Genomic DNA, 22,583 nt, shown 5'->3' on the forward strand with positions numbered 1-22,583 from the left:
ATTGTGTACGTTCTGTAAATCAACTAGGGATCGGTAACTGTCCACTAGCATAATTGTGGCATGCAGACAAATATGAATGCAATTAAGATCTTGTTCTCGGACAAGATCCTTTCACCAGATGAAAGTTTCGTCAACATTTTGATTTCTGCATTTTTCGTTTACTAGAACCTTCAATCGGTTGTTATTTACTATCCGTGCTTTTTTTTGGCGAAATTTAACCCATGTACAATTCATTGAAGTGGCCGATTTTGAATTTTGTTCTAAAATTCCGACAGCGCGGACGCGTTAGTCTTGTGTCAATTTTTTTAATAGGACTTTCGTCAGTGATGCCTAAAGTGTTTATGAAAATGTGCATATTGGTGCACGTGCCCTGCACGTGCAAAATATGCTATATTGGTCAAAACGCTTAATGCGGTTACGTTGGCCGTGAGTCGTCCAAAAATAAATCAATAATTAGCTGTAGTACCTATACAAATGTCAGTATGTGATATTTCTTATAAATACGCGCATTATTAACAAAATAGTAACACAATATGAACTGACCGGTTAGGAATTTTATCGAGTGTATTCCTGGTAAGAAAACTAGATCACGATGTTTAGCTGTGAACATGTTCAAATGGGAGACAACTTGGTTTAAACATATTTTTATTTACCAATATGTACATTTTAAATAATAAGGTACAAACATGCATTTTGGATAAGACTGGAATGCACTTGTCTTCTTCTTCAGTTTGGTATGTTTGTATACTTTGTAACATTACATGAAGTCAAAGTGCTTTGTTTCGGACTTTCCCGATTTGACGTGTTTTATCTCGATAGACATGTCGGTATCTTTGATGATAAGCACAGTCTCAACCGCCAAGTCATCGGGAGTCAATCTGGTCCTCACTGTACCGTATTTTTTACATTCTGGTTCGTCAACGTACATTGGGTGTGGCTTGGTGCAAAGGTACATCTCATATGTCATGAAATTATGCTCATCCAGAGGCGGTTGACTCTGTATGGCTACTTCCTGTCCGTTTATCACTGTATCACCCTTTTTCACAAGGATCTGAAAAAGTTTTTCGCACATAGGTTTCCCGTTGATGTTCGTCCGGTACTTCTTTGTGTGTTTACTTACGTCAAAGTCGTCTGTGTACTCCAATCCATATGTAAATTTAGCTATTCTGCTGGCAATGATCTGTGGTTTATGCCCGTATAAAACTGCGCCTTTAAGTACAGCAAGACTTGGCTAAGGAGGAAAGATTAGAAAAACGTCTGTGAAATTCTTTTTCAATGCCTCTCGTACAACAGGTGAATCTGAAAACCCGCCTACGACGAGTATGTGTTCCACGCCTGCTGCTTTTGGGTTGCTCAAAATTTTGCGCATTTTCGTGCACATACCATCAACGGAGTAGGCAAACATTTCCCTTGCTTTGTTTGCATCAATTCTCAGTTTATCCTTTTCAACAGACAGACCTTCGTTTTGGAAAGCTTTGATACTTTTCAGTAAGGAATTCATAAACGCAGACTTATTTGCATCTCGGGAAATGTCACGTAACGATTCCGGCAGGCGAATTTTCAGTTTTCCGTCTAACTTTGGATCTGTTGTTCTCTTAACCATTTCAAACTGACGTAAAAGGTCGAACAAATCTGCCATACATTCTCTCTTGAAACGTTCTACAGCTGCTTTCCCCATTAGACCTTCCAACATACGAAGGAATTCTTCATCAACCTTGGTGCCTCCCCAGTCTCCCCCACTTGCCCAGCACAACTCACGAAGATTTCCATCAGACTGTTTTTCATGGACAGTGATGTCGGCGGTCCCACCTATAATGACATCGAGTGATGGATTCTAAATTATTTTACCAACTTTATTGATATTTCTTTAATATTCCTATGATACAGATACAGACTCAAATGTGAAATGTGGCTTTGTATAGCTATTGGCCAATAGGATATTAAGACAGCTATTACTGTTTTCTTTGATTTCTAACCAAAAGTCACTTCGCACATAGATACCGTGACCATGGCCTTGGAATTTTGACCAAAGCTCTGAAAAGTGCTCTCGGCAATAAAGTAACAACTGCATCCAAACCTGCCAGCTAAGTGGATTTTATCAAGCTGATTATGGCTGAAAAATACTAGAAAGATACGCTCTTTATTCAGTGTCGAGCTCAACGGACACTTATAGTCACGTACACATATGACATATCCATGTAGGCCTAAATATGTCGAGCTTGCCCGCTTAGCTCAGTAGGTAAGAGCGTTGGTCTACGGATCGCGGGGTCGCGAGTTCGATCCTCGGGCGGGGCGTATGTTCTCCGTGACTATTTGATAAACGACATTGTGTCTGGAATCATTAGTCCTCCACCTCTGATAATTCATGTGGGGAAGTTGGCAGTTACTTGCGGAGAACAGGTTTGTACTGGTAGGTTAACTGCCCGCCGTTACATGACTGAAATACTGTTGAAAAACGGTGTTAAACACAAACCAAACAAATAAATATGTCGAATAAAAAATTGGAAAAGGATATCTCCTTATACTCGACCACTAGCGTTAACCAAGAAAACTAGCATGAAGGAATAGAGCGATATACCTCCTATGTCTACGACCATATATTTCGCTCCAATAGTTGACAGGTCGTTATTCTGTCCTTTGCTGACTACAAGAGGAATATTCTGACACCAGATGGATGCCGCTTCAGATTCCAAAGCTAGTCCAAGGTTGGCCTCGGGAATACCTGCCTTTGATTAGAAAAATGAAACAAAAACATGAAATAAAATTATAGACGTCACTCATAATTCGATATAACATGTCTTTAAAATTAACGTAACATTATTCACGTGCTATCTAAGGCCAGTACATACATAACAAAACGATGCAGGGCAAACATTACCAGCTTCCAGCTTAGTTGGTATCAATGACCGTCTAAAACAGTGATGGTTATGGTAACTTATGGAACGCCCTAGCTGTCTTCTGATTTTGATACAGCATTTAATGTTGTACATATATTGGTATATGAAATGCCGCTACCCATATATACAGTATTCATACATGTATATAAAGAGCTTAACACTGTATAGGCGGTGCTTTCATCTGTATTTGTAGTGATTTTAACTGTGTATATGGTTGTTTTATCTGTATATGTGGTGCATTTAATAGTACATGCGATGATTCCATCAGCATTTGTGGTCATTTTAGCTTTATATGCAGTTCTTTCTACTGTATATGTGGTGCATTCAATAATTGTATATGTGGTGCTTTCAACTGCATATGCTGTGTGTATGACTTTGTATCGGAATTCCTTTGTGTGCGGTGTTTCAACTTTCATCTGTATATGAGGCACCTGCAACTGTATGTGCATTTCTTTTAAATTACATGCGATGATTTAAAGTTCAAATGTTGCTCATTGTATCGTACATGTGGTGCTTTTACGTTTTAACTGTATATACGGTTCGTTTAATTGTATATGCTTTACCTTTATATTTATCTCCGGTGCTTTCAACTGTATATGCGGTGCAAATATCATTATGTGCAAACTACATTATGAGATCGGAATATTACGAAAGTTAACGAATATTGCCAAAAACTTCCGACATGGGATATTATTTGAGGACATTCTGCCTCTTCTATACATGGTAGGCATAAAGTGCGAAAGTAAGGTTATCGGTTAAGGTAAGTTGGTAACGAAAGTAACTAAATAAGCTATAATGAACAGCAAATACTTATGATGTGTGCGTCAAAATCGCTAACGAAAATAAATTTTTATATGCAAAAATCAGCTATATACGAGGGAAGGTCAAAAAGTTCGAGAGATAGACTGATGGTTTCGATATTATTTCTAGCTCGACTATTCATAGAATAGAAGAGCTATTGGACTCGTCCGTGCGTCGGCGACTTACCTTAAGTTCATCGACTTTGATTCATTACAAGTCCCTCAACATGATCAATCAAAGCGTCTTAGCCCTCTCGACCAAATGCGTCCACAAAACATATTATTTAAGGTCATTTTATTTGCTAATTCCTGTTTAGCAGACACAACTCTTTCAAGTGATACCAAAAACACATGAGGTCACCATGAATCGAAATATTACCTATTTGTGGATCGGATACCTTAAGTGCGAAAATAAGCCATTTGCTGTTTAATTTCCTATATTTTTTTGCATTTTCTCCTAACTTAAAGACAATGTTGACAAACGTTTATAAATTTTAAAAAAGTACCCTTGTATGAAATCCTATGTCAGATGTTTTCTGCGATGCTCGTTGTTTTTCGTAATAAACTGGATCTCACAATATTGTTTAATCATAATGAAGTTTGCACCGCTTATACTCTTGAAATCACAGCAAATAAAGTTGAAATTACCGAATAGGAAAATCGAACCACTACACGTAATGAAAAGAGGACCAACGAAAGGTGAAAGCATCGCTTATAAAGTCAAAAGCAAAACACGTAAAGTGAAAATCACCGTATATACAGATAAGAGCACCCTGTATACAGTTAAATCCGCATATAGTTAAAAGCACAGTATACATAGTTAAAAACTGTTAAACACAGTACGTGTGTATACAGATAAAAGCGACGCACATAAAGTTGAAAACACCACATAAATAGTTGAAACGATCACATACAAGTTAGATATACCGCACAATCAAATGAAAACATGCATAAGCTCTGCACATACAAGTAGAATCAATCATATACTGATATATATACAGCATAAAGTGCTATATCATCACCAGAAGACAGCTATGGCTTTTCATAGTAATTGCTTAGTTTTTGCTAATGGTAACTTTATTCCTTAACTGTGTTATTATGAAACTAAAATCCTTTTTCTTTGTATTGGTTTACTTGTACATAATCAGGGATGTATCACTACATTGAGTTTATACGATACAACTCGGCCTCTTAATCTAAAAGTGATCAGTGTTTAAGAAAATAAGATAGTTCAAAATTAAATTTGATAGTTGGTCTTTGATAAAAAAACGTTACCAAATACTTATAAGAGCAGTAAATAATAAATTCTATAAAAGCATAAAACGCAACCAAGCAAAATAATAGCAGGTTCGGTTTGGCTAAGTCTGTCCATAAGACATAGGTTTGGCTAAGTCTGTCCATAGGACTTGTAAGTAATTTTCATGAAAAGTGATTACTTACGGATAAGTTACCAAAACCCTAAGACCTGCAATGAGGTTCTAAGATAGTCGTTGTATGGATGACACATTAAATTTTGTTCAGTTATACTTACACGCACAGCGGCTTTTCTCATAAAAAGTCGCGCACTATCATCCCATATTGCAGGAACGGTAAGAATAAAGAAAATATCTGATTCTGTAATATTCTGTCCTTCCTTTCCGGTATTCATTGGATCTTTCACCGTATCAGTTGCATGGTCTTTCAAGAATTTGATAGCCATCGAGAAAATGTCCATTGCCGGCATGTTGACAGTACCTGTGACGTCCCATATTTCTGTGTGCTCTGACAACTCCTGCAAAGGTCCAGGTTCAACGAATATAGAAATGTGTTTATTATATCAGCTTGATCTGAAAGAGTTAAAATGCATTAGACCAGAATTCTTGGCCATGCCCCTTATCAGTATGACATTAAAATGCGCAGGACTACTTGCCATCACAAGCTACTTATGATCTATCGCATTTTACTTGATAAAGAAAAATAAAGGTTATCTAACAAGATCGACAATTAATAGCATATATTGCCGGCAGGGTATAATTCATTTTTCAATAAAACGTACCAAGTGTATTTAATGTAATGTGGAAGATTCCTGAACAGTATTTTACAAGAAAGAAATATGCTACCTTTTCCCTGTATAAGACCATCTTGATTCTTCTAAATAGTGCCCAGTTTTCTGCCTTGTCATCTTCTAACAATTCTGCATAGTGTTCTTCGGCGTCGTATCCGAATGAGTGGAGTTTTCGTTCTGGTGTCAAGAGAATACTTGTAGGTGTTTTTTGGGAGTCTAATTTACTTGGCCATTTGTTAGCCGTTTTAACATTCGTCGTGTCTGATTTCAACGAGTATGCATAACCGCTGTAAGTCGTTCCAAAGTCTATAGCTACAACAAGTGTATTGGACGACGCCATTTTTTACTGCAATATATAACAAGATAGATATAACGTTAGAATACTACAGACAACATTTGGTAAAAGTCAATCAAATGCTTCTTATAAGAAGAAGATTTTATTTTTGTTTACAGCTGTAGTGGCAGTCGAGTTACATTGAGAGACGTCCATGCAAAGATGCTTCAGGCCAAATTTAGTGAAGATCTTTTAAAGTGGTTTATTAAAAGAATTTAATGCTAACGACGATAGATGGACGACGGATCATCCACATATTCTTATAGTTGTGATAAATATGCAAAAGTTGTTCAGATAATACGAAAAACTTTGCAATACTTTGTGTGTATGTCTGATACCGGTAAAGTATCTATTTCAGGAACATGTAAAGTGTCTGTGTCAGGTACGTGTAAAGTAGCTGTGTCAGGTATGTGTAAAGTGTCTATGTCAGGTACCTGTAATATGTCTGTGTCAGGTACATGTAAAGTGTCTGTGCCAGATATGAAAATTGTCTGTGTCAGGTACTTGTAAATTGTCTATTTAGGTACGTGTAAAGTGGCTGTATCAGGTGCGTGTAAGTGCCTGTCGTCAGGTACCTGTAAAATATCTGTGTCAATGTCCCCACCCCCTATTGTCCTATTTCATGGGGTCCCCACCGTCCGAACATCCCCCTGATAGACGAAATGCATAGCTGGTGGGCCAGATATGCGTTGTGTGGGTTAATAATGATAAAAATGCTATTTTACTATACCAGAAACACGTTACTTAGGCTAGAATCTAAAAAAATCGTATGCGTGTATATAGACTTTTATGCTTTTATGTGTCCTCACCGTAACATTTTTGAACGGAACGGCTTAAATGATAGTGATGATGCATAAGTATGAGTATAAATCATATAAGAGAGAAGACGGTTTCTGGTTTAGAGTTAATGAATAAATAACCTATATGAAAATATCTTTGTTTGATGTATGGTGGCCTCCGTGACCGAGTGGTTAAGATCACTTGCCCCTCATCGATGTAGGTTCGAGCCTCACTCTGGGAATTGAATTTTTCATGTGAAGAATCCATCCAAAAGGCTTACGGAAGGTCGTTGGTTCTACCCAGGTGCCCGCTCGTGATGAAATAATGCACGCACGGGGTGGCACCTGGAGTCTACCTCCACCATCAAAGCTGGAAAGTCGCCATATGACCTATAACTGTGTCGGCGCGACGTTAAACCCAACACATTTATATCTACTTTGACAGAATACAATAGCGTAGTAGATAGCAGTGTGGACGGATGACATTTGTAGGCACTTTATGCAAATAATCCGCTATTATTGCATCGCGTTATTTTTTTTTTAACTTAATGTGAACGTTAAAGGAATTCAACTGAATGTTAAAAGAAAGTCAATTTGTATTTTAACGAGGGATAGATTCTACTACGAAATCGGATTGGAAGTCAATCGCCGACTCATGTACTTTTTCACATTCTCACCTTTGTACATACAGAAATGATAAAAGAAGTGGAAACATACATACAACACATCAAAATGGTGAAAGTAAGTGTTTACTTAATTCGAACGCGTTTATTGGTTCTAAATAGTAAACTATTATGTCAAGTAACTGATGTTAATACCATAAAACTTATTAACAATGTAATATAACATACGGTTAGAGACTTTTATAAAGATGGAAAGAAAAAAGAAATAAAATATAATTACCTAATATTTTGTTAACATATCCAAAAGAAAAACGATAAGGTACTGTTCATATTGATCTCCCAGGTTAATAATTTTCTGTTTGTCTTCCAAGAACGCGGAAGTAAATCAAACTGATCAATCTTTGTAACATTTCAAATTTTATAAGTATCTTATCTACGCTACTTAAAGGCTCATAGTACCTTTGTTGATAATGTGGCTGCCACAATTTTTGTTATGAACAGGTATTATATAAATTACTTGTCTTGTTAAATCCTAATGTTGGTAGTTGTTTTCTCCAGTATATGTCAAAGGTTTGAATATTGAGTAATATGGTGAATCTATTGTTTTGGTTATCTCCCTTTAAGGTTACGCCATTTGCAGGAATTAAAGTAGTGCTTTTCTAACCAAGTAATTATGCATAACATCTATGTAGATACCTGATTCATCAGGTTTTAACACGAGATTAAGGTGACCAAAAAGGTTCCTTCTAGCGCATATACAATGATTTGTCTTTAAAGAAAATCTGATTATAGCATCATATTACAGATGTTTAAATATGACAGTGATGCAAGTCTGTTAATTTATTTAATGTTCAACATTAAAATCTTCGAAATTCTGTGCAGAAGTAGCACTACCCCGTATGTTTTCGTCACATGATTAACACAAGTGAGTACCTGCATATCATATACACAAAAAAATTCTCATATTTATTTACGAAAAATTAGAAAGTTATCTAGACAGGTTAGAAAATTAAAAGAAGCATTTGCAAACCTGAACTACAGCATTTGCTAATTGCATAGATATATCTGAAGTTATAAAACATCACAAAATTATTTGGCAGTACTCTATACGTATTATTGTTCCTTGTCAGCCTGCTGTTAATAACATGCATTTCACATTAGATTTACGTAAAGACCTACGAACATACTTTGGCATAGAGGTTTTTTGTAATGAATATGCATGAGTACAAGATGGCGGCGTCCTACTGTCATTCGGATACCTTTGACATTACCCTTGTAATCAAATAAACCTGCTCAGTCAAGTGTGAAATGTTGACCGTAAGTGTTTTCAGTTTTAATAGAAGGAACAATAAACTTAAAGCCTTATGGAACTTTAACTAGTCTACAACCTTTGATAGTGATACTAAAACGTTTACTATTTATGTGTACTTTCCATTTATTAATTTGGTTGCATGCATTTCCACTACCGTCCATGAACAGGCTCAATCAAACCGAGCCTGTGACATTTTCGTTTTTGTCGTGTTGAGCGACCTGTGAAGTTTCCACTTTTCACAGCAGTGTTGTTTGTGCTGTGTGGCGGCCGTAAAAAGCCTCCCCGTACATTCAATCAGGGGTGTTATATTTCGATCTTCTCAGATTGTTCAGCACGACTTTTATTTCGTGTTATTGGTACTGTTTATTTTCTCAGCATGACCATTTCGGCCTGGGTGGTTCCAATACTACAGCTTTCATAGCCTTGGGTATTGTTTAATCACCCCTTGGATATGGTGACTGTTTTTTAATTTTGTCTTTTGACAGTTCCTGTGATACGCAGGCTCCATAACCTCAGATCCCCTTCCTAAATTCCAGTTTTGTTTTAGTTCTGCCCATTGTTTTCTCGTTTGGGGCAAACCCTTTACTTTATCTGGGGACCAAACGCCTCAACACGTGTATCATTGAAGAAATCATTGAAGAATCAATGTTCACCGCCGTTTGAATACATCTGCGGATGTCTCTAAATTGCTTTTTGTACTTATAGCATGTGTAAATGTTGAGTTCTGCTCAACCCGGGAGAGGGTGTGGACGGTAGCATGCATTTCCACTACCGTCCATGAACAGGCTCAATCAAACCGAGCCAGCAACATTTTCGTTTTTTTTTTTGTTGTGTTGAGCGACCTGTGAAGTTTCCACTTTTCTCTATTTTCATAGAGAACTTCAATCAAAGGAATTGATATTTTATAAATTCCTTCTTCAGCTATCTGGAAAGAATTTCGATTTTGCATTTATCTAAGAATAGGTATAAGATCCGATTTTATGATGATTTTGTTTACAAATTTCGTTAAATATTTGGTTGTAGCAATTTCCCTTTTTTCTTAGGAAAAAATGTCAACTTTGCCTTTAAAGAGACTATAACTGTACAATTTTGTGACACTGCATCAATGAAAATTGTTTTCTGTCGCGTTTCTTCTGTCCATTAATGGGTTTCCCTTATTAGTCATTCGCAACTCGTAATTATTTGCATGATCATATTCAGTTTAAACATATTTTTATTCAGAAAATCATGAAATATTTACAATATAACATTCCAGGAATTGGACAGAAAGCTTTATTAGCTTACAGTTGTCCTCTCCTATGATTATATTTGTAGTTTACAAAATAACGGAGATGAGATACTTAAATGCCTCATTTGGCCCGTTGTAACAGTGTGGCGCATTTATTTTCATCTGTTGTACGTAGTAATTGCACGGCCCATCAGGGCCGGGCATATAGAAGTGGTTTTAGAATGTGCAATGGGTTCGGATTTGACAATTTTTTCCCTTCGAGTCTTATTTCTGTTAAATTTTCGTTTGACACTCAGAAAGTGAATATTCTAACGTGTAATCGCAACAATAATGGAATTAATATTATTTAATTTTGTTCCTTCTGGTTTATATTTTGCAATATTTGCAGAATTTGCATTATATTGAATCGGATTTGATCAATTTCAGCCTTTCAAGTTATTCGCGCAGGCCATTCGCGAATGCGCAGTAAATTTATGTCATTCTTGCTGTACATAAAGTGTAGTCAGTGTAACGTCCTTTTTTATTAAAATATTTTGAAGTGGATTTTGTCAAGAACAAGGTAAGTTGTTACCAACAATAATGTTTTTGATAACAATGCATTTTGAGTGCCAATTCACATGCGTTGATCTAAATTTTAGAATAAACCAAACTCATAGCGAGTCACCCTAACTAAGTGATGACCTACTTACACTATCAATAGGAAACATAAATAAATAACATGCTTTAGAAGACTTTTTGCTTAGTTACGCATTTTTATAGGTTTATAGAGGTGAGTTGCAGTCAAAGTATCATTTTTTAATTGCATAAATGTGAAGTTTTTGAAGACGGAATAATGTAAACAATAGGCCACGTGATTTTTGGCGCGATTTTACTACACATACATGTACATATGCTACTTTTGGCAGGTGGCGCTGCGAAGGTTTTTTCCAATTATTAAATGAAGCTATTTATAAACATATCCCAATGTCTGAAACAGTTACTGAAACATTAGGCATTTTAATTTATCAATTTGAGACCGCGTCAGAACTTTCGACTCGGTGTCTTGGAGAGAATTTTCTCTTGTACTGTACATACTTCCTGATAACTGGAACAACTGATACGTATTAGACCTTCCTGCTGATAACAAGAGGCGCGAAGCAGTATGAAGAGATAGGTAGTCGAAATAATCCGATGTGTAAAGAGATAACAGGTCTAGGATTTTGTATGTTCTGTAAAATCATAAATAGAAAAATCTTTGAAATCATGGATGGTCCATATATGTACAGTACAGTATATATTTTAAAACGAAGAAATCCTAGAATAGACCATGTGACTTACGGCGCGAATTTACTACACATGTACATATGTTACACTCGGCAGGTGGCGCTGTTCAAGGTTTTTCCAATTATTAAAGCAAACTATTGTTAAACAATCCAATGTCCTGCACAAGGGGGCATTTCGTCATATTATAAGGTCCAATGATAGTCCAGATAATGGGCGATTTGAGACCTCGTGAAAATTTTTGACTCGCTGTCTTCTGGTACATACATGTATTTCCTGATGATAAATAACAACAACTACTTTTCTGCTAGTTTTGATTACAAGACGAAAATTGTGTTTTGGACTCCGAGTTTGTAAGTGTATGAATGTATTGAATGACAAATCAATGCTTTTGACATAAAATTAAAGTGATAAAGATTTATATAGGTCCTAGATTATGACACTAACACATTTTTCAGTTTTTTTCTGCATGAGTGACAGCAGCTATAATTGCATATTTTGTGCTACATTTATTTGATTTATTTGAAGATATCCCCAGTTTTTAACAACTGCCCTGACCTCCCAGTTATGATCAGAAGTTAATTGTTGAATGTTGGGAGTATTTCCGTAAATGTAGATATGGATTTATAGGGAGATTACGCACCCACTCGATGAAAAATGAAAATGTAATTTTAGTCCCATTCAAATACACTTAGGTGCTTTCACTTTGAAAAACAGTGTATAATTTCCAATCTGCACACTTTCCCGTCTTAAAAATCATATAGTATTTAAGATACCCTTATGACTACAATTTAGGTATACATGTATGTAAGGCAAAAAAATGTTTCCAGTAACGTGCTAAAGAAAAATAGGTAGGTAGCTGGTCAGTAATTTAAAAAAAAAATTCTGGATTTTATTATCAAGTGGGACCTTTTGGAAACTATTTTTAAAAATACGAATAAGGTACGTGTTATTCCTTTAGAGCATCAGTAAAAGGGATATAAACTAGCTATTTTTATTTAGGGGCCAAGACTGTCAAAAACAAATGTTTAACATTAGGTATATAGGCATTTTCTCCAACAATTTAGGGTCCCATCCCAAAATCTAGGAACCATGGGCTACTGGGCCCCTGCTAGGGGTGTAACAATATGCTAGACTCACGATACAATATGTATCGTGATACATATGCAACGATATGGTACATATCGCGATACGAATTGAGTATCGTAAGTAAGCATTTATGTGACAAAATAAAAATTAATCAATTTCTTTAGTTACTATCTTTAACACTGATTGTATGAAAGATATCATGCAATATTTCTAGTTTTCACTTATCGTTTCTGTATTGTGAAACAGACCTATGATTTGATACACGTATCGCCAAACTGATGTATCATGATGTATCATGATAAAATGAATTTCGAAATAATAGGTCTATGATACGATATGCGTATCGCCAAACTGATGCATCATGATAAAATGAATTCCGATGTATCGTTACACCCTTAGCCCCTGCTGACTTTTCCTTGAGTAAGTTGATTTTTAACATCACTGACTATGTTTAAAACATAAAAAGTGCAGTTTTTCAGCTTTTTGTTAAAACATTAAATTAAAAAAAAACTTCTCCGAGGCAATGAAATAGAATTAGGGTCCGGAATTAAGGGTTGATCGGGATACCGGAAACAAACTTTTTTCTAACCTAATTTGTATTTATTTGTGACAATGCTTGTTTTAAATATTTAAAGAGGATTTTAATTAATAATTTTTGAGAGAATTTCAGCAGGCTCAATAGAAAAAAACGGTGGTAAATCAGCTTATATACAGAGTTGACTTGGTAGAAAACTTGAATGATTACTAATATCCCCATTACCATTTTTTCACATTTTCATGCTCCCTTTCAGCTTTAAAAACCGCAGATCGAAACATTTATTGCTAGGATATTGCAGTTTCTCTGGTCAGATAGCTCAACTGGCATAGCAACCCAAAATTGAGGAAATTACGTATGGTAATTTGTGTTTTGGGGAGGTTCAAGGTTCGAATCCTGGTCTGGCTGTGCAGACTGTCGCGTTGTGAAGTTAACTTTTTCCAGTTTTTTATAGACGATCTACAGGTAAAATATAAAAATGCATTTTATTTACTTATACTGCTGTAATACTGTATTTACCTTGAAATAAATTTATTCCCCACTATTTTGTTTACTCTTGGGGGCATATTTGTACTCTTTGGTTTTTTTAACCTCTTGTGATCACTCGATGTCCGGAGTCTGTCGTCTGTCGCCTTTTAGCTTGTGTATGCGATAGAGGCTTTATTTTTCAACTGATCTTCATGAAATTTTGTCAGAATGATTATCTTGATGAAATCCAGGCCAAGTTCGAAAACGGTTTTTCTGGGGTCTAAAACTAGGAAACTATGTCAAATCAAAGAAAAGCCTTGTGTATGTGATAGAGGCTGTATTTTTCAATTGTTCTTCATAAAATTATGTCAGAATGATTGCCTTGTTGAAATCTAGGTCGAGTTTGAATATGGGTCATCTGGGGCCAAAATGTAGGTCATAGGTCAAATCAAAGTAAAACCTTGTGTATGCGATAGAGACAGTACTTTTCAATTGATCTTCATGAAATTTAGTCAGAATTATTGCCTTGATAAAATCTAGGTCAAGTTTTGAATATGGGTCAAACACTTTGTTTTTTGGGCCGTGCGACCATGTATTTGCTTTTTTACTTGTATAAGCTTGATGTATTTCAACAGTTAACGAGTGTATAACGCTAGAAGTCCTTCGGTATTGGACTTCTTTGATGAGTATCGTTGTTTAACTACCAGGTGAACGAGATAGATCATAGACAAAAGTACCTTCACAGATATATGTCCAAATGCAGAAAAGGTTTCTGTCCAAGGCTAAACGAAATGATCAGGCATCAAAATACATCATACATGGTTTAACTCGTTCTTTGGTAATTTTTCTTTGTCGCAATCTTATCAACTCTTTATGTCTGAATATTTATTTCTTTTCAATGAAATTTTGCATAAAATTTCAAGTATTTATGATACCAGATAATAAGTCATTATGTTGAGTGTACATTATACCGAGAATTTAATCTCGCCGTTACATAACTGAAATACTGTTGAAAAACGGCGTTAAACCCAAAAAACAAACAAAACCGAGAATTTAATGTTATTTTCATTTTTCCAGCGCCAGTTATGAGCTAGAAATAAAATTTTGTTCTAATTTTACTAAAAAAAAATTAAAATGTGAACTTCGTTTTGTTTGTTTAGCTAGGATTTAAAACATTCTCAATTAAGTCTGATGACAGCTATCCAAGCTTAGTAGAGATAAAACGTTACTATTTGTTATTTAGAGTACTTTTCCCAAGTTGAAAGCAATAAACACTGTGGCAATTACTTAAAACGGATTTTCTGCAACACTTATGTTTGAACAAAACTACCGACACTTGTCCGTATATAACAAACAAACTTGCTAACTGTTGAGATAGAAATGTACTTAAAATGTCCGTTTATGGGACAAAAGCTGACGAGCCTGCCTCCATAATGATGACGGAAGGGCCTTCTCAAGAGGCGGTAACATCTACCTGCGTACTTCTCACCACGCCAACAGTATCTGAAATCATTCGTTATGTACAAGTCATTCCCCATTATGCTTCATACTACTATTTGTATACCTGACGAGGAGTTCGAGCAAAGGGTTGTGTTCGAATTATCCGAGTTTGAGCTAACGAAATTCAACTGTACCTAAGAGTAAAGTCGAAGTATATACTACCTCACATGAATCTGGAACTTGCATAATGTTTACTGGTCCGCTTGAATGCAGTCTTTGATATAACCACCGGGTTTATTACCTTAACATTAATATTAATTTTCGCGATGAACATGAATAGAGCCATTTTTGTAGCACATGCACTTCTTTTAGATGTTGTTAGGCTTATTAGACTGATACTTTTGTAGCGGGTAAACCCACCACAACTGGTCACAAACGGACTGTTCTGTGAGATACACTACTTATTGTTATATTATAATATTACAAATTTGAATGGCAATAAATAACCTTGTTTTCTGTTTTCTTTTTGCAGGTTCTTTCCTGTGAATGTCAGATTGTGTGGTAGTGACAGCATTTGTGATACTAGTATTGTTTTTCCGTCCAAAATATAAACGTTTGATGGAGGAGAGAAAAGTGAAGTCACAAACTGTTGTATACGTTATGATTACAGAAAAACGCTAAAAACAGTTCAATCCAGGCTACAAAAACTGCGGTCTTAAAACTGAAAGTAATTTATAACTGAGCACATCGCTAGTTTTCATACTTCTTCACCGGATTGCACCTAAATCATAATGCTACAATGGTACAAGGTTTAAGTTTGAATTTGATTGCTCATGTGTTTTATAATTATATGAATACAAATCAGACAAATCTATAGAAATATCAAGGTCAAATATTTTTGCCAGATCTATACAAGGGAAAGTCAGGCATGCCGGTATATTTAACCAGTGTTGTAACTGAAAACATTACCATGCGATTAACCCTGTTGATATTTGACAATTGCTGACCTGTATAGGTAGTCAGTGTTGTAAAAATTTTAAACATTACTTTGAGACAGTCCCTATTGACATTTGACAATTGCTGACCTGTATAGTTAGCAAGTGTTGTAACAATTTTAAAACGTTAAAAGCAGTTCCATTCAGACTACAAAACTGTGATCTTAAAACTAAAAGTAATTTATAATAGTCCAGAGTTATTTATTCATAGTTTTCATACTACTTAACAGGATTGCACCTAAACAATAATGGTAAAAATTTTAGTTTAAATTTGATTGCTCAGGTGTTTTATATAGGAATACAAATAAGGCAACTCTATAGAAATCAAGGTCAAATATTTGGTCCGATCTGAACACGTGAAAGTCAGACATGACTGGTATGCGTAACCAATGTTGCAAAACTAGTAACTAAAAACATTACTTCGATATTTTCCTTATTGACATTGACAACTGCTGACCTGTGTAGGTGGCCAGTGCTGACATTACTTTGGGATTATACCCCTACTGACATTTGACAATATTGCTGACATGTATATGTAGCTAGGTTTGTAATAATAGAAAACATTGCTTTGAGATGATCCCAATTGATATTTGAAAATTGCTTGTCAGTATTATAAAAATTGGAAATATTTCTTTGAGATTATCCCTAATGAAAGTGGCAGACCTGAAATTAGAAACGAGACATTCCCAAGGAGATGTTTATTTACTATAATTTAAAAGGAAGCTAGTCTAATTGGAAAGCAAACGTTTGCTATTTGTATCATGTAACAAGTATTAGGTTCCAATACTCCCGCTATCATAGCCTTGGGTATTATATGATCACCCCTTGGATATGGTGCCTGCTTTTTAATTTTGTCTGTTGACAGTTCATAGCATGCATTTTCACTATCGTCAATGAACAGGCTCAATCAAACCGAGCCTGCAACATTTTCGTGTTGAGCGACATGTGAAGTTTCCACTTTTTCTATTTTAAACGCATATTAGCAACAGGAAAACATGACATCAGCAAGTTATCTAGTTCTATCTCGATTTTTTGATACTTTCTTGTGTTATTTATATATATCTTATGTGTATAAAAAATGTAATTGAATAAATTATCTGTCAAGAGTTGCAATGGTTTAAGGTCATAAATTAACTTTTTTTTGCTAATGTCCGCTAGTATACAGGTAGGGTTTGTTATCAATAACTAAAGAACACTTTGTCCTACCGTACTTCATTGGATACATGTCTGAGGTATGTTTTAAGGAAGAAAAGACACTGAGACTGGAAACGGTTTCCGATCACATGTTTGTCTCAAACATTTTCAGTTTGCAAAATTATATAAATACATGACTGTATCTGGAAAACACTTGGGCCTAAAGTGTTCAAATGTGAAAGGATGATTGTCATTGGTTACTAGATGATCGCCATAATTTAGGGGTAAGAAGATGAAAAGTCAAGGTTACAATGACCTCTCAACTGAAAAACGGTTTCCAATTAGTGCCTTGATAAAGCTTTGTCCTAGTAATGTGAAACATTAAGTTTCTTTTGAGTCAGTAGGTGAAAAGTCAAGTCGTAGTGAATTTAAGGCTGAACCAAGGTGTCTGATCGTTAGATCTACCACTCTCTACATGGCATTATTGTTTACGGTCAGTCACTGGTCTATACTGATTTGAGGGTCAGCAGATTAGAATGATATTGTCATTGAGACTTGCAGAATTTTGTGATAAATAATGAGATAATTCACTAGCATAGAGAGTGTCTAAGTTCAGAGGGTAATTACCTGTGGTCAGTAAATGGCCATTGTAAGTGCTCCGTAATAATGGTTTAGGTCGCTGACTTCGATCCAGTAGTCTATCACCGCTGTCGGCTTGAAACGTCCTTTGAGGTGAACATTTCTTTCATATGAGTGCGCTGACGTACGGAGGATCGGTAATGTTACTAAGATGTCTGTACATGTCTAAAACATTGTCTTCCTCTACTGTTGATAACTGAAAAGCCGACATATAACCTATGATTATGTTGATGTGACGTTAAACTTAATTGCTGCAATTGGTTTAGAGGACAATATGTTAACGATCAAGGTCACAATGATCAATAGATAGAGAATGACTGAGACAAAAGCTATTAAACATAATTGCCCATGGTAAGTAAGTGACATCTTTTGTTATGAATGTGTCAGGAGGTCAAAGCCTAATATTAGAGTTTCTTTGAGAAGTAATTGGTTTACGCCATCCAGCGGGCTTACGGAAGGTTGGTGGTTCTACCCAGGTAACCACCCGTAATGAAATAATGCCCGGAGAGGCATCTGGGATCTTTCTCCGTCATGAAACCTGGAAAGTCACCTTATAGCCTAAACCATGTCGGTGCAACGTTGAACCCAACAAAAATAAAATGGCTTAGGATCTACAGCTAGAGAACGCTCGAGCCTGTGATCATAAGACTTTGAACGGCCGATTGACGATAGTCAGGTGATTACCCCTATTGTTTAAGGGTTATTAGGTCAAAAGTCAAGCTCATAATTTTATTAAGACTGAAAATAGCCATTGCACCCAGCTAGTTCTAACAGGGGCATATGTGTTCTACAAACAGTTTTTGTTTTAAACTGATTAAAAACCCGACATAGTAAGTTTTTGCAAACTTAACAAGGACGTGGCAAACACTAATTATTCCAGTTTTTGCATTCTTGCGACCAGACAGATTTTACCTACAGTTATGTATGTGTTATGATAGCTCATAGCAGTAATTATAAATTATAACTTATTTCCTGTACAACATGTCCAAATTATTTAGAAGAATGATCACTTCAGCCTGGGTTTTAATCCATCCCAAAAGTCTGTTTTTTATTTACAGGCCTATTTCAGGAATCTGCTTATGCCCCTTAGCTTATGATCATCGTTCGAATTAGCTGTTTCGAAGAAGGTTTAAATAAACGGAAATCAAATTATTTTTCGAAGATAAAGCTGCTGTCCTATGCTGTCTATTAGTGAAATAAGATGTCTAACAATCCACTGGAATAATAGAACGCAACCAGTCAACATAAGCAGAGTCGGTTTGGTTGACTCTGTTCATTAGGGGTTATGGAAATCGCAACGTCCCCCACCCCAAGCATCGGCATACATTAAAATGTACCACATACATTAAAATGTACCAGATAGACTTGTGTGGAGGCAGATATTCTCTGGTTGGTTATAGAAAAAGAACGATCTGGGAGTGCAATTTTGTGATAATGACATTTTAAGAATACACGTAAAATACAGAGAAAAAAATAATTCTGAAGTTTGAAGCCATTAGAGAGTTTCGAAGGGTACAGACAACATATAAAGTCTAACCGAATCGGTGTGAGCTAAGGAAAAACTGAACATCAAAATTTCTATTCCATTTATATGAAGTAAACATGAATCAACTTCCTTACAATTACAACAATTTTTTTTTCTCAAAAAAATATTTCAACGTAATGCCTACATATTATGGGTTGGTGCAATCAGGTTTTTTTCTTCACTTATTTTTTTTAGCTCCACTATTCGGAGAATAGGGGGACTATACTACTCGCCCCGGCGTCGGCGTCTGCGTCGGCGTGACCCTTCTTGGTTAAAGTTTTTCGGCAACCTTTGTTTTTCTGTCATATCTTTACTACTATTGCTTATATCTTACTGTAACTTCACATAAACATTGTCCAGTATACAAACAATGTATGTGTAGGGGCTTAGTCCATTATACCCAAGGTCAAGGTCACCAAGCTGTTATACTTAAGTTATTTTTAAGGTTAAAGTTTTTCGGCAACCTTTGTTTTTCTGTCATATCTTTGACAATATTGCTTATATCTTAATGTAACTTCACATAAACATTGTTCAGTATACAAACAATGTATGTGTAGGGGCTTAGTCCATTATACCCAAGGTCAAGATCACCAAGGTGTTATACTTAGGTTATTTCTAAGGTTAAAGTTTTTCGGCAACCTTTGTTTTTCTGTCATAACTTTGTTACTTTTGCTTATATCTTACCGTAAGTTCTCGTAAACATTTGTCCAGTATACAAACATAGTATATGCAGGGGCTGGGTCCATTATACCCAAGGTCAAAGTCACAAAGGAGTTATACTTGGAATTATTTTCATGTTAATTTTTTTCGAAAGCTTTATTAAGAGACCTATCTTTGGTACTTTAAAAGATAATGACTTGAAATTAAAAATATTTGTTTATAATCATCATCTGCATGTGTGGTTACATACCCCATAACTCTAATTGTATTTTTGACAGAATTATGTCCCTTATGTACTTAAACATCTTTTTGCAATCTTCGCTTTCTGGATATTACTTTAATGCAATATAAGACAGAGACTTGCCATCAACTGTATGTGTGGTAACAATCCCCATAACTCTGATTTGTATTTTTGACCAAATTATGCCCCTTGTATACTTAAACTGTTTTCTGGACATACTTTTGGTACTTTATAAGATAATGACTCGAAACTCAAAATATATCTTTACCATCATCATCTGCATTTGTTGTAATAATCCTAATAACTCTAATTTGTGTATTTGATGGAATTATGTCCCTTGGTGTATCTTCCTTTTATAGTAGAGGTCTCTTATTCAGACATATATTCATTTTACTGTCAAATCTCCGAATAGTGGACCGCGATGTCTTACGGACAGCTCTTGCAATTAGTCGTTTCAGGTTAATGAGCGTCAGTCGAATGAATGATATTATATAGTTCGTAAAACATGTAACTGAGCAAGTGACCGGTACATCATTCCTTATTTTTTTTTGATATTGTAACACGAAGGCCATGCTGGAAATATGGTTACATGCCATCATTTGTTATAGACACTTTATATATCACTTTCACTTAAATACAGACTGATTATAATCATTTAAATCTGACAATAATTCTTAAATTCAAGATACATGTATATAGTCTTAACTGTCCGGTTTAACAATGCCTTTGATATTGTATTTTGAGTACATTAGCAGATGTATAAGTAGGTGTTATTACGGAAATTAAGGTAAAACGCACTTTTCAAGAACTGTATCTCTTTTGTGACTGCTACAGGAAAGTCTCTGGTATCAAGCTGCCATTTTCTGTCCACGTTATTTATATTCGAAACAAATTTTGTTGAACTGGCTGCAATATGAGCTATGACGCATCCGATCAAGAAGTATCAGCTAGTTTCAGAGCGAAAATAGTGCAGTGTTACGGTAAACATCAAACAATAATTGTGTCTGCGGATTACTTCTTCAAAACCTATGACAAAAGGTATAAAGCTGATTTTTTAATCAGTTCCTAATATATATCATTACAGTATTACACAAGACAACAACCTATTCTGAGTCGTTACAACATTAACTGTTTCCTGTGGTCTGGCATTAGTTTTCCTGTTCAGTGATGTATTATGTTTATCTTGTATATTCTTCATATTCTTCTATAATGAGTAATACAATTCTAATGTTGCCGTATAAGTTATTCGTGTTATGAAAACTATATCAACTACATCAAGATGCTTAATTGTGTTCAAAAGGAGACATCTTGTCTTCTTCACCAGTTTTGGTACGATTATAAACTTCAAAACATTACATGAAGTCAAAGCGTTCTGTTTGAGACTTTCTCGATTTGACGTGTTTCAGCTCGATAATCATGTCGGTATCTTTGACTATAAGCACAGCCTCAACCTCCATGTCACCGGGAATCAGCTGGGTCCTCACTGCGCCATGTTTTTTGCATTCTGGCTCGTCAACATACATTGGATTCCGTTTGGTGCAAAGGTACAATTTATATGTCAAGACATTATGGTCATCCGGCATTGGCTGGTTCTGTATGGCTACTTTCTGTTTGTTTAGTACTGTATCACCCTTTTTGACAAGGATTTGGAAAAGCTTTTCGCACATAGGTTTCCCGTTGATGCTCCTCCGGTACTTCTTTTTGTGTTTACTTTCGTCAAAATCTTCTTCGTGCTTCAACCCATATGTAAATTTAGCTATTCTGCTGGCAATGATTTGTGGTTTATGTCCGTATAAAACTGCGCCTTTCAGTACAGCAAGACTTGGCTCAGGCGGAAAGATTAGGGAAACGTCTCTGAAGTTCTTTTTCAATGCCTCGCGTACAACAGGTGAATCTGAAAACCCGCCTACGACAAGTATGTGTCTCACGCCCGCTGCTTTTGGGTTGCTCAAAATTTTGCGCATTTTCATGCACATACCATCAACGGAGTAGGCAAACATTTCCCTTGCTTTGTTTGCATCAATTCTTAGTTTATCTTTTTCAACAGACAGACCTTCGTTTTGCAAAGCTTGGATACTTTTCAGTAAGGTATTCATAAAGGCAGACCTATTTGCATTTCGGGAAATGTCACGTAACGATTCCGGCAGGCGAATTTTCAGTTTTCCGTCTAACTTTGGATCTGTCGTTCTTTTAACCGTTTCAAACTGACGTAAAAGGTCGAACAAATCTGCCATACATTCTCTCTTGAAACGTTCTACAGCTGCTTTCCCCATTAGACCTTCCAACATACGAAGGAATTCTTCATCAACCTTGGTGCCTCCCCAGTCTCCCCCACTTGCCCAGCACAATTCACGAAGATTTCCATCAGACTGTTTTTCATGGACAGTGATGCCGGCGGTCCCACCTGTAATGACATTGGATTAATCTCTTCAATGGATTCTTAACTATTTTGCCAGCTTTATTGATATTTTTAATACTCCTATGATACGGATACAGAATCAAATGTGAAATGTGGTTGTGTATAGCTACTGACCAGGATATTAAGATAGTTATTACTGTTTTATTTGATTTCCGACCAAA

The 22,583-nt window shown here is 35.8% G+C and overlaps 1 protein-coding gene across 5 annotated transcripts in view; it reads right to left on the reverse strand.

The window, feature by feature from the left end:
- Positions 1-638: 638 nt before the first annotated feature.
- Positions 639-22,583, reverse strand: part of LOC123527982 (heat shock 70 kDa protein 12A-like) — a 28,267-nt gene continuing 6,322 nt past the window's right edge. The window contains exons 1-5 of one of the 5 annotated variants that reach the window (XM_045307726.2): positions 17,566-17,718; positions 5,797-6,087; positions 5,229-5,468; positions 2,579-2,726; positions 639-1,809 (exon numbers count right to left, since the gene is read on the reverse strand). In XM_045307726.2, the coding sequence (XP_045163661.2) occupies positions 1,232-1,809; positions 2,579-2,726; positions 5,229-5,468; positions 5,797-6,081 (1,251 nt within the window). In that variant the 5' untranslated portion in view covers positions 6,082-6,087; positions 17,566-17,718 and the 3' untranslated portion in view covers positions 639-1,231. Of the gene's footprint in view, positions 1,810-2,578; positions 2,727-5,228; positions 5,469-5,796; positions 6,088-7,757; positions 7,918-17,565; positions 17,719-19,019; positions 22,408-22,583 lie in introns of those variants that run through there. The other 4 variants (XM_045307725.2, XM_053522841.1, XM_053522840.1 and 1 more) reach the window with 4 other exon arrangements.

Source organism: Mercenaria mercenaria, chromosome 14 (assembly GCF_021730395.1).
Source record: "Mercenaria mercenaria strain notata chromosome 14, MADL_Memer_1, whole genome shotgun sequence".
NCBI lineage: Eukaryota > Metazoa > Mollusca > Bivalvia > Venerida > Veneridae > Mercenaria > Mercenaria mercenaria.